At 39.0% G+C, this 14,294-nt stretch overlaps 1 protein-coding gene across 1 annotated transcript in view; it reads left to right on the top strand.

Annotated features, from left to right (window-relative positions):
- The window catches only part of LOC109984206 (zinc finger and SCAN domain-containing protein 22), a 4,025-nt gene extending 1,075 nt beyond the window's left edge, over positions 1–2,950 (top strand). The window contains exon 2 of the mRNA XM_020634257.3: positions 493–2,950. Coding sequence (XP_020489913.1) covers positions 493–1,412 — 920 coding nt within the window. The 3' untranslated portion in view covers positions 1,413–2,950. The remainder of the gene's footprint in view (positions 1–492) is intronic.
- The last annotated feature ends 11,344 nt before the right edge of the window (positions 2,951–14,294 follow it).

Here is a 14,294-nt window from a genome sequence, read left to right as displayed (position 1 = left end):
ATACACCACACTCGTGTTTTTCTGGATTTTTGTTATTGTGGAGTGAAACAATTTAGAAGCTCTTCTCTTTTCATTAATCTCTCACTAAAATAATGATTTAACACAACAACTCCACATTGCGTTTACCCCTCTGCTTAACAGTTTCATGGCGGATCTCTGAGCTAAGACTTTAGACATGTGGTGTATATCACTACAGCTTATGTTTCTATTACAAACATTATCTGTTTATTCTAGTCCACAAAATAGAGCTGTTATTTTAACTATCAATTGAAAAGTTTCTGGGAAAGGAAACCTATGTAGAAGTGTATGATACAATTTCTGATGTGATCTAGTTGCCCTACTGAAGCTTTAAAGTCTCTTGCCCTTGTGTTGAACATAAACTAAGTTGGGGAGCAAGTTCTTTTTGTCCCATGTAGTGTATGTTGCTCTGGGTCATGGGCCTGGTTGTGTAGGTAATATTTTTATCTGAGCTTCCTTTTGTTGTGTTCTCAGATCGCCCGTCCATGGCCCTATTGGAAGAGGAGGATGGTGAGCATCCACGTCGTGAGTGGAGTCCCAGCATGGGGCATGAAGAACGCATCCCAATTCAGATTAAGGATAAGAGAGATCTGCGTGTCAACCAAGGAGATGATCAGCTTCGTGGCCATGGCTCCTGCACCACACCGGAGACCATGTTCACTCCCCCTCGTGTTGTAAATGAATACCCTCAGGATGTCCCCCATACATCCAACCACCCTCAGAGTCAAGGCGTGGAGAACAGGGAGAGGGACCCTGGATCCCGAGGCACCTCGAGACATGTGAAGGTAGAGAGTGGAGGAGGCCACAGAGGTTCTGTTTCTTCCAACAGCGGCACACAGCCCCTTGCACCAGTAAATCCAAACTGCCCAAACGAGAACAACATTGACATTATTGGGGTGGAGAATGGAGGACAGATGGTTGGTGCAAAGGGAACTGGAAATGGAGCTAACAGAGGACAGGCCTCTCACATGCGTAACCAAGCAGCCAATGCTGTGGACTGCCCCCATCAAAAATCCCCCATACAGGGCCACATGTCGTCATATTGTTGCAAAGTTTGTGGAGAGGCATTCAGTCACGTCGGCCACCTGCATGTGCATGTACAAGTGCACACTCGAGAAAAACCTTACCGCTGTGGAGTATGCGGGAAATGCTGCAGCTCCTCTGGCAGACTCCAGGAGCACCAGCGTAGCCACACAGGAGAAAAACCATTCCGCTGTCAGATATGTGGAAAGGGCTTCACGCAGATGGCTCACCTGAAGGTACACATGAGGATCCACACTGGGGAGAAGCCGTACAGTTGTCCTGTGTGTGGCAAATGTTTCAGCCGCTCTGACAAAATCAAAAGACATCTCCAGACCCATAGCCGTGAGGGAACGTATTTCTCAGGGCAATGATGAATGTTTTTTGTTAGATTCCCCAGTTTGTGAATCATCATGATGTTGGAAACTTGCCTACAAAAAGCTAAAATTACTGCCATTAGGACAAGGTTTTTTTCTACCTTCCAATATTTAGGGTTTCTGCTTATCTAAGAGAGTTTCTTAACTTGTACTTCTCCAAACCATACCCTCATTAGAATCTTCATTAGCCAGTTTAGTTTGTCATTGATCTAATTTTGTACTTGTCACCGAGCATTAAAACACAAGTTTAGTTATTAGCTAGTCTTTTTGAATTATCTAGCCTTTCCTTAGTCATAATAAGCATGATGAAGTCTTCCACACATGCCTTGACATTGAGATGCAACAATGTCCAGCACCATGATTGGCTTGATATCAACTCAGTTCACTTAAAATCATCTCATTTGACTCATGTTGTCATTGTTTTAGGAACAAAAAATAATGAATCAGTGTGTCCATAAATAAATCATATCTTCTATATAAGCTAGCAATTTGATCACAAGAAAAAGAAACCTGTGTTTTGTCTGACTCAGTTTTAAACTGTTGTTTTTTTATGAAGCAGCGTCAAAAAGTGGCACAGGCAAATCAAGAAAAGCCCCCGTTCAACAGTTGACTAGTTTGTCTTCCTTGTTTCCTCTTAATGGTGTTACATTCTGCAGAGCTAAATACTGCCATCTCAGTGTCTGTGTCATGTTGACCATTACAATATGAACCAACCCATTTGTGAGGCTGCTCCAATAATTTGTGAAACAATGTGACACTCTGAAATACCACTTGTCTAGCGCTAACATCCATTTAGTCTTTTTTTTAAGGTTCCTTTTTTTATGACGTGCACTATGACAAATGTCTAAGATTAGGCAGAAATTGACTATAATAGGGCCATACAGTATTAACTGAACCTGTCTGGGGTTTTTCTTTTTTACAGGGGGCTTAGTCTCCAAAGGTATATGTTCGCCTGAGTTTTCCACTACAACAGTCATTCACACGAGGTCTTTGAATAGGCTCAGTTGTGGTTGATTTTTAGAAGGGATTTTTTTGTTTATCATGGAATCAGGTACTTCCTCTGCCAACAATAGATGCTTCAGTTAACCTTCCTCCTCTCAGGACCAATGCTGCATTCATTACATGAGGGCACTAATGTTTGACTTCAACAGCTATTATAAAAGTCAGAAACTCAGGGTTTTTGGAGTTTTTTTCCTCACTCTGCTTGTTGCAGGGAGGGGGGAAATTACATTAAACATTGAAAACATAAAGAACATTTACCAGCTGAATGTCCTGAGAAAACTAAAGTAATGAGATGTGACACTTTCAGAGTGTGACAAAGCTCTGATGTTGCTAGAGAAAGCACACCAGCGATGCTTCCATGTGCGATGAATGCAGCATGAGACAACAGGAGAACGTCCTCACAGCTGACCAGCAGCCGTTCACTCACAGTCTTCTCTGGGACACCCCTTGCTCCCTCTGCACACACTCTACTGTACAGTGTTGTACCATTGCTTATTAAATGTTATTTTTTAATAAAGTAGAAATTGAAAGTATCAGCTGCAGTTGTCTTGTGTTAAATGTTAACAGAAATAACTTCATGATATGGTGCTAATGATTAGTGGTTCTCTGCTGTAATAGACACAGAGGTTAACCTCCAGGGCCATGTTGTTCAAATGTCCTCACATTCAAGCTATCGTATTTGATCAAGTCATTCAGTCTTGGTTTTTATTTGGATAAAACATAAAGTGTGTGTTCAAAACTTTGGAGCAGGATTGGGATAACAGATCAAGAATATCAGTGTTCTCCAGATCCCAGAAGAGAGCTGGATAACAAACACAAAATGTATACAACTTCTGAATAGGTCAGTCAACACACTGATACTGATATATTTTGCAGTTGAATAGCTGTATCACTATCAGACACTGAAGGTGAGGTAGACAAAATGATGTCAAATAATTGTTTTAGTCCTAATAGAATATTTGACCAAATAGTCACATATGAAGTATTTAAATAGAAGCAACCTCAGCATCCTTCATTAAGTGTATTTTTGGCTCTCCCCTGTGGACAAAGTATTTTGTATGAAGTCCCATTTAGAGCACTGGTCATCTGGATTGGTAATTGTTAAAAGTCTGTCTGGATTACATCCAATTATTTTTAGAAAAACTGACATAAAAGTGAGCTTGATTACTGATCATTGATAGCAAAAAGTGAACTCTCATAGCTGGATCATTCTCATCAAGATGGGCTCCATTTGTTGACCCTAAAAGGACACAAGAAACATTTCTAATATGATCACTGTAGTTTAAAGTGCCTCTCTCAGAGTGATGTTACAATCGGACTTGATTTATTTGAGAAAACTTCGTATAACGGAGTAAACAACAAGGCCTGGAGACAAGTTAATATATCAACAAGGAAAATGAACAACCATTAATATTTACCACTTATATATATTTTAAGGGGCATATAATTAAAAAATACTGAATTATAGTTTTGGAAATATAACTGGTGGTGTGGAAAATAAAGTTCGTAGTCTAGCTTACTGAGACAGATTAATGAATAAGATCTTTTGTCAATAGTGACACCAGTGATGAACCATTGAAAATGTTCACAGTGACAAATAAAAATTGGAGGACAACAACATTTTCTTTCTAAATTGAAGCAATGCTATTCTTACTGTGCATACATAAAATTCTAAAACTGAATCTGTTAGAATTCTTATGGGTAATTTCTTAAAAAAAAAAAAAACATACCTAAATTGTAAAGGGTCCACATTTTGTTTTGTTTTGTAGTAACATAAATGTAACACATGGTGGGGTACTTTCCATTCAAATATACAAGAGTGTACATCACAAAATACTTTAAGATAGTCAGGACACAAATTGTTGGTTTAATTTTTTAAATATTTGGTTTCACGAAATCATTCCAAAGCAACTATGCAAATAAATGAAGCATATTATCAAATGAATAAATGGTTTATGATAAATGAACTGTAATAGAGCGTTTTTCTAGTCTTTTGACTACTCAAAGCACTTTAACACTACATGTCACATTCACACACACATATTCACTCACGCTGGCTACACCATCGGGAGCGTCCTGGGGTGAAATGGGACGTCCAACCTTCTGGTTAATTAAAAGAGTACCAACTCTACCACTGAGCCAAAGCTGCCCCTTAACTGAGATTTGACTCTTTTTTTCTTGCCATCATAAAATGACACGTGTCTGTAGTATATCAAACTGACTTACTGTTTATTGTTATGTATGGCTCTATCTATGCAACCCTATGCCTTGTACTTAAATACTATCCAAACCCCTGCAGATGATACAAAATGCAGCAGCACGACTCGTCTTCAACCTTCCGAAAAGAGCACATGTCACTCCGCTGTTCATCTCCTTACACTGGCTCCCAATTACTGCTCGCATCAAATTTAAAACTCTGCTGCTCGCTTACAAAACAGACACAGAAACGACTCCTCCTTACTTTAACTCTCTTATCCAGGTCTACACTCCCTCCCGCCCACTACGCTCTGCCAATGAAAGGCGTCTGATCCAACCTTCACAACAGGGTCTTAAGACGCTGACTAGACTCTTCTCCTCTGTCGCCCCCTGGTGGTGGAATGAACTTCCAAACTCCATTGGATCTGCAGAGTCCCTCTGCACGTTTAAGAAAAAGCTAAAGACCCAGCTCTTTCATGAATACCTACTAACTTAATGATGATGGTCTCCATATTATTGATGATGATGATGGTAATGACGATGGTTTTTATTTGATAACGATGACTTATAAGATGGTTTCTATACTGATTAGAGCTCTCAAGAACTGTCCTCAATGTTGTGCTTTGCCTCTGGTCACTTCCTGTCAGCACCTGTGTGTCCAATCAGACTCAAAGCTGATCGTTTGCTCTTACTGACATTGTTCCCTTTTTTCTAGATCCTTGCTTGTGTTGTACTTACTCTCTGATGTACGTCGCTTTGGATAAAAGTGTCTGCTAAGTGAATTGTAGAGTTGTAGTTGTAGTAAATATTGCAGTCTACAAACTAATTATCAGACTAATTATTGTCAAACAGTCACAGAGAGAGATAGTCAGTGAAAGCTCCCAAAAGGTTTAAGCCCCAGTCAATCCTGTAGAAGCACTCCAATATGTTCACACTGACATTTTTATGATTGATAATCCTTTAGATGTAAATGTGATCTCTTATTTCAATGATATCCATCACAGTCATAACAATGTCCTCTGTTTTATGTGCTGACGATAAAGGAATGTCTGCCTGCTGCCATCAGTATTGAGCCTAATTTAAAAATTGAAGGAGCCCAAACAGAGACGCCTTGAGTACAGCCTCGTTATAAGCAGATGCAGCCAGGTGTGCACAGGCAGGACATGTTGGATTAATCGCTGCAGGAAGGCCAAATAATATAAGAGCAGGAGAATGAGGGAGATGCAGCTGTCGCTATACATTTCATTTTCTCACATCAGATTTCATGAAAGTGAAGAACTCCTTTGTTATCTTGTGATGACTTCACCTTCTCCCTGGAAACATAATCAAAATCCTGTTGTGTTGTCAGCCATCAGAACTAGATGAAGGAGATGGGGGGGAGGGGGATTCATTTGAGGATCCTTTACAATCATTGAAGTGCCAGTCATAGTGGCTGCCAGCTTGTTCTCTTTGCTAACTAAACAACAGGCATTTCACTCAATATGAAACATCAAGCATATCTCATATGTCACAGCAGTTGTACATTTAAATTGTTGCATTTCATTAATTTAATTAACACAAGAAGCGGGAAAGGGAAGACATAATTATATTGCACAATGAGCACTACAAAGAGGCATTTCAGGGCTTAGTTTAACCAAATGCATATCAGATACCTTAAACATCTGACACCATTTCAAATAATTCTAAAATAATCTTGACTGTGGTTGTTTGAGCTCTATGGCTTTGACAAAAGGAAAAAAAACAATCTTTGGATTTCGTGAAAGAAAACCAGGCTATCAGATGACAACAGCACCGTAAAATATAATAATTATTAAATTCTCATTTTCCAATCTGTACCTAAATCAGTATTTATGAAGCTTAAACACAGGTAATTTATTCACTTTTGTAATTACACTCTTAAAACTAAAAGTTGAAAAAAAAAGTTCTTTTGCCAAACACTTTTATCCTAGTTAAATGTATAAATGCATCGTGCATTCCTAACTCTTCAATGAAAGGGACAGCTTGATCAATAACCATGTCCCTTATAAAAATAGCAGCCACCATTAATATTGTATGAACTACAGAGGTTTCTTTGTCTCACAGCAGCTGATTGATTGAGTGTGCGGTGGGATGACAATGTTCTCCAGGGATTTCATTCAAAGGTTGATGGATATCCAGTTTAAACATTCAGCAAAGACCCCTCTCCATAACCAGAAAGTCTGGCATAAATAATTCGTCTTAAAGGTTCAGTCTGTGGTCAGTAACTATAATCTATTTTAGAAGCATGGGCCTCTGAAGATAAATGTAAGGGAAGACGTCTGTTAAACAACATAATGTGACTGAAAAGTCTGTTACTCAGAAAATCAGCAGAGACACCTCCCACCCCACCAAGGACTGTTTTCACTGCTGGACTCTGGAAAGAGGTTCCGCGGCCTCCGAAGCAGAACTTCCAGGTTCTACAACAGCTTCTTCCCACAGGCCATAAGACTTTTGAACACAAAAAAATAATCCCTCCATTCCCCCTCAAACCCCCACACAGGACTACCTCACTGGACTGTAAAATACAATATAACGTGCAATATATTTATCTGTATAGTCATTTTACTCTTAGCTTTTCTTTTTATATCTATTTATATCTGCACCCTATTTTTCTATGTAAATACATGCTGCTGTTTTTATCCTGCACTACAACGAGCCAAATGCAACGAAATTTCGTTCTTATCTGCACTGTAAAGTACAAGTTTGAATGACAATAAAGAAAGTCTAAGTCTAAGTCTACTCATAACATTTAGTGAATGTTTTTTTTGTTTACATAAAATAAAGTTTTATTATAGGACAAAAAGAACAGAAAAAAAAAACTTTGTCTGTCGTGTGTAATATGTATACTCTGACTTAGATGCAAATTCACTGAGCCCTGACACTGAGCTCTGACACTGAACGACAGCCTGTACCTGAAGTAGTTGTGTGTAAATGCTGTGTGTGTCACTTGTTGCTCTACTTTGAGTGTCAGATACACATGTCTACTGGACATCTATTGATTCTTCCTCTCACTCCAGGGGAGCAGCATTCATCTCTTCACAGCCTGCCCTGAAGGGAGCTTGTACCCGCTTTTTTTGTCCCGCTGCCCTACAGGACACCACTCCAGCCCCCACAGGAGACCAGATATTGCCCAGATCTGAGCTGTTTTACACCACACACACATTGTGCATGTCACATCCAACACATGAATGTCTTACACAGCAGGAAGTAGTGATACACTCGACTATCTCTGATCAACAGTCTTCAGTGAGTTTACTTGCTTTGATGCATAGAGATGTGTTGCCATGGAGATTGATTGTGTCAAAAATTCATACAGGGTTAGTGTCTCAAATTGTGATGGTGTATATATAGGTCTCTTACTGTAGTAATGTGTCATCACTGTGAGGTGGCCAAGAGGATGATGACTACAGGAGTGGTACGTAAACGTTTATAATAATCCTGCTTCTTTTCTTTCAGTTGTGTGTGGATTTAACAAGTTATACATAAAGTGGATTATAAAGTGTTGATGTGTTTGTATGCATGATAGTGTTGTGCTGGCCTGGTGCACATTGGTTGTACACTAAATTTAAAAGATGCATTTTGAGATACTTTGCCTGCACTATAGGTAATAGTGTATCTTTATTCTAACTAAACATTTAGATCAGCCTTTCCCAAACTTAAGACTGCCGCGGCCCACTTTGAAATACAAAAGTACGCCGGGGCCCGTTATAAAATAAAAATTATGACCACAGCTATCACTTTCAGGTAAATTATTGGACAACATGATATTATGGCAAGAGAGACACAAAGGTTTAGGCATGACACACCTTACTAATCACTTAAAGGGTTGATTCATGGTAAATCATCATTATTGTGATATTTATTTTATTTTTATACTTTGTGGAGGGCTTTTCGGGGCCCACCTGCAGTACCCACACAGCCCACACTTTGGGAAGCACTGATTTAGATAACACTGCACAATGACGAACTCTCTCTATAGTGGATAATACAAGGAGCATAGAGTGATCTCAGACACAACCTTAAGTTAACTTTTCCTACAAGTTTGAAATCATGAATGGCAACATGTATGTTTACTTGTAAGAAGTCTTCTTTTCCTCTTCCATTGTTTGTTACTCCAACCAATGAATCACCGGGTCCCCCAATTTGAGAAAAGACCGGGGAGTCTTAAAGCTAACAAGCTGCCAAATGAAATGAGAGTGGTGTCAATCTTCTCATCCAAGTCTCGGCAGGAACACAAGTAAACTTACAGAATGCCTCAACAATGACTTGAGCCTGACAGTAAATTAACCAAGAAGCAAGACATTCTTACGTTAACATAAAGCAAACACCTTTGCTTCAGTATCACAACAAAACATATTTTGAAACTCATGCCGATGTACAACAGATCCAAAGACACTGTTGTGATATCATGATATTGATTATGCTTGTCATCAGTCAAATGGTGTTCTAGCAGCATGGTAAATGGTAAATGTACTTGGGCTTATATAGCGCTTTTCTAGTCTTCCCACTACTCAAAGCGCTTTTACACCACATGTCACACCCTTTCACACACTGATGGTAGTGATCGCTATGTAGTATCATCCATCAGAAGTAACTAATCCATTCATACACCACCACTGAAGCAGCGGGAGCAATTCAGGGTGTCTTGCCCAAGGACACAACGGACATGTTGCTCAGCTGGGGAACCCACAACCTTCCGGTTGAGAGGCAACGACTCTACCAACTGAGCCACAGCCTATAATCAGCAGAGAAAAAAAGCAGCAGCAGGAGAAGCAGACTGATCTCACAACAATTAAGCATCACTACATACTGCGGCTCAGTTACCCATAGTAAAGAATGTGGAAGATTTTGACATATGTTTTCTGGTTTCTCTTGTTATTTTCAGTTACTTTTAGTCATGCAATGTTTTATGTTTGCATGTATGGCTGCTCATTGTCAGTTGGAAACTTTGTTAAAGGCTTTCTATGTGATTCTTCACACTTAAATATAATAGAAATCAAGTATATCCTCTGAAAATAACTCTGTGAGTCATGACTGTCTACAATGGGTGTAACACCCGAGTCCCACTGTCTGTGATGTTTTCAGAGTTTTCAGAGTCCTATCTTCACTTTGTTTACATCGCCTGGACGGCCGGCTGGCTCCTCCCCTCATGTATAAAAGTTGTTTAATTGAGGGACTAGAGAAAAGAAGAATAACATACTGTACTCACTGCTTAACTGTGTTTCTAGATCACGCTCATTTCAGGTAAATTTACATGCAGTGTGAAGATACGAGCATAATAAAGATCGCTAGCATTAGCATGCTAACACAACAATGCAGCATGAGTTGTTTTGGTTTCATGCTGGTGCTCAAGGGCGACATCTGCTGGATCAAAAAATTACATATAAAGCCTTTAACTGTGCTGCAGGACACACTTGAAAATTAGATTTTGATTCTAAAAGACTTATAATAAAGCTAAATAAAGGTTGGATGAATGAAAGAAAGAAAAGAAAGTTGAACTAAAAGATTCACTGAATCACTTCACTTGTCACAGCTGGAGCCAGGGGGAAGATGATTATGGGCTGCCTTGATTGAGGAGGTGGAAGAGACATTAGAGAGTGCTTCAATGTTGCCATAACGCTTTTAATCAGGATAAAATCATCACTGTATTTTGTGCAGCCAACAATAAAGAACTTGTGCACCTCTATCAATAACTTCCTGAGAGCTTGTTTATTCATTCAGCAACAGTTTTGCAGCGCCTGTAACTGATCAGATGTGTAACTGAAGACGTTTCTGCATTACATCAATATCAGTATATCACAAAGTGACAAACATATAACTGGGAAGGCGTTTTAGAGATATGACTTTGGTGTCTTTTTGAACACATTGGTACGTTTTCATCTGATGATGACTTCCAATAGATCTGGTGCCAAACATGATATCTCTGGGCATGTTACACACACACACACACACACACACACACACACACACACACACACACACACACACACACACACATCCAGCGGAGGACATTAATGATTGGTCCGGTATGACTGATCTCTTACACATTGATCCGTTGCTCACAGAGAGGAGGCAGCAGGATTACTCCTGTATATGTGTGATCGTGTTTTATCTCCAGATACAACAACTCTGTGGAAATGAAAGCATATATTTTATATTGGCAGGAGCGTTGACTTAGGGCCGCTCTGGAATATGTGGCTGTTGTCCTTAGTATCTCCGAATGTAAAGTAAGAAAAATGAACATTGATATATAAATATAGATTTCCAGTATTTACACTGGCTTCCAAAAGTGATAAAGCAACCAAGAAAAAAACTATTCTGATGAAATCTATTTAGCATGGTATTAGGGCTGGGTGATATATCGAGTTTTTAAGATATATCAATATATTTTCTATTGAGATAAAGGGTAAGACAATATGGTTAAAATCAATATAGTTCATGTTGCATTAAAATAACGTTATCTACGTCTTCTGTAGAGCTGCCAGTTCATCTATTTCTCATCTCACTATCTCTCCCTCTTCTCCCTGCTCCTCTCTCTCTCTCTCTCTCTGAGCCAAACTCAACAAACTAAATGGATAACAAAACACACAACTGTGTTTACTTTGTTATGCAGAAAATGAATTAACTTCACAAACAGGTAGTTTCTTTTCATATACATGTTGAACTTAACTTACTGTTAATAAAAGACATATCGATATATATCGAATATCGCCATTCAGCGAAAAAATATTGAGATATTAGTTTTGGTCCATATCGCCCAGCCCTACATGGTATTCACATTTATAACAAATAGAGTCTGATATCAGGAGACAAAAGTTGTATTATTGCACCACTTGTACAAAGCATAAACAAGTAGAACAAAGCACAACATATCGTGATGCATGGATAGAATGTACATACTCCAAGGCTTTCTTTTGTCGTTTAATGTTAGTGTTTGTTTTATATTTGCAGTACATCTTAAACGTTTAGTTACAGGTTTTTAAGCCACACATGTCTGACATCACATCTTTAGGACAAACTTATTACAGCTTCCTAATTAATCATCCAGCAAAAAACTTAGCAACATGATCATTTATTCACAGTCATGTTTCTTATTCCCTGATGAAATGAACTTTAAGTCCCTCTATCTCTGTTTTCATTCCTACCGGCTCCCAAAGGGAATAAGTGTCTCTTTAGCTGCTAATTGCTTCATGTTTATTTATTGGTCATGTGTGTATGTGTGCTTTTTGGTGCTGAAACTGTAGAAAAGTGTATAAAAACATTAGATTTTTAATTGTGCATTGACGACAGCACTGCTTTCATGTCTGGGGATTAAAAATGTATCTGCCTCAAATAAACACTTCCATGTTTTTAACAATTAGCTAGGTCCTTTACAGTAACTGATAATTAAGATCAAGGGGGGGTAAATGTGCACATGACTGTTCTATTACTTAGACTATTGTCCCATGTGGACTGCTGACATGTGATCTATGTGATAGATTAAAGGCAGTGCATGCAATTTCTTCTGGAATACAATGGATTCAAATGAAGGACAAATAATTACAAAGTCCACTCGTCCTTTTGATTTTTTCCCTCATAAATCACTGATGCCAAAGTCTCCCATGTCATAATAGGTTGTGGCTTTGCACAAATTAGATTTGTCATGGGGACTAATTACAAGGCTATAAATAATCTCTTGAAAAATACATAACAAGCATTGCTGGAGATTAATTTGTCCATAATAGGATTATAGTCCCTAGTCACAAATACCATCAGCAGTGCAGTGCCACTTCACTTTTGTTTCCTCCTTTTACTGCCAGCTTGAGGGAAGAGCATGAGGGAAATGCTTGAATATTCTAGACCAGCCTTTCCCCTGCTTTGAAATACAAAATGACTCCGGGGCCCATTATCATTTTTTTTTTTTTTTTTTTTTTTTTTTTTTATGACTACAGCTCTAACTTTCAGTAAGGGTAAATTATTGGACATGACAACATGATATTATGGCAAAGATAGACACAAAGGTTTACTAAACAATATGTCCATAAATAGGCATGACACACCTTACTAATCACTTAAGGGGTTGACTCATGGTAAATCATCATTATTGTGATATTTTAAAAATTGGTGGAGGGCTTTTCGCGGCCCACCTGCAGTACCCACACAGACCACCAGGGGGTACGGCCCAAACTTTGGGAAGCACTGATCTAGATAAAGTGTAGCTCATAGGCTCATGAAGATTAATAACACGACAGAAAAATTCAGTTTGAGAGGAATTTAAGGAAGAATTCATGTTCAGGAGAGACATATCTTAGAATGAAACTTGACACAATTTAGAAATGGGCCGGGGGTTGCAAGGTTTTGTTCAGTAAAGTGTTTTTAGGCACCTCGTTTGATGCACGCTGTTTGCTGGTAACTGTCAATGACATTACTTTAACCATCCTCTAACCTAATCTATACTCTTTACAAAATGATATCCTAATATCCTTTTTAGTCCTCTTTTCCCTCCTCTGCTCTCACCCTCTGTCTCTTGGCTCTGCCATCATTTTTCACTGCGCTCCTATAGTGTTCATGTACGCCTTTGTGCACTCGCGCTGTCTGAACCCTTTAAATCTCCAGAATTACATGATGTCATATTTATGATGCCCGCTTCCAAGCAAACAGGGAAATGTCAGTATTTTTCCACCTACTAGCGGTGATCATCTAAAGTAAGTGGCTAAATAAATCACCCAGCATCACATTTTATGATGCCGTTAGGCACAGCAAAATCAACAGAAATGACTTTAAAAGGGAATCAGATGACACATACTGTATGTTATGTGCCCTCCTTAAAACCAACTGCAGTTTGAGAAAAATGCTTGTTGAGATAAGGCTGTGGTGATCTTTTTAAATTTGACTAAGGCAAACAGAGTATTTCAAAAAGATATGGAACTGTGTGCAATTAGTCTCTAAATCCTGCTAAGAAAATGCATCTTATCTAGTCATGTCTTAGCAACCGTAACTATGCACAGCAGGTCTGTCAACCCGTAACTTAGATGAAGCGATGCCTGTGGGGATTTTTGGAGGTTATTTTTACAACAACAACAGTCAGGGATGAATTAAACAGTGTGTGAGCTACACATATTATTATGCCTGGCTAACTAGCTTGCTAACAACAGCAGCGGGATCCTTGTTATTCTGTGTTCAGAGCAATCTGCAACCTCAGGTGTTGATAAATAAAGTCAAGGCAGCAGAGCAAAAACAACTGCAGTTCCTCAAATGTCCTCTTGAGGCTTTCTCAAGTCCCGCAAGTCCAAACATTTCTATTTTGACAGCAGAAATGAACATGTGGAAAGTCTAGAATAAAGAAGATTTTGGTCTGATTAGTTAATGTATTTGCCATAACACACTTCACAGGGATGATTGACCTGGAGGAGATAAAAAGATCCTTAAACTTTATGTCAGATGAGCTGACAAAGTTAACATCGCAGCAGGAACGACTGATCGGATTGATAGAAGAAGTGAAAACCCTGAAAACCATGTTGACAGAGAAGGACAGAACGATATCTGTGCTGGAGCAAAGGGTGGATGATTTGAAGCAATATTCAAGAAGCGATGATGTGGTGTTAACAGGACTGGAAACTCGACACCGGACCTATGCCCGAGCCACAGCAAACTTAGATACAACAGAAGATGTCCCGCAAACAA

The sequence above is a fragment of the Labrus bergylta genome, chromosome 5, assembly GCF_963930695.1.
Source record: "Labrus bergylta chromosome 5, fLabBer1.1, whole genome shotgun sequence".
Lineage (NCBI taxonomy): Eukaryota > Metazoa > Chordata > Actinopteri > Labriformes > Labridae > Labrus > Labrus bergylta.
Note: the sequence above shows the minus strand (reverse complement) of the source record. Positions and strands in the feature narration are given on the sequence as shown.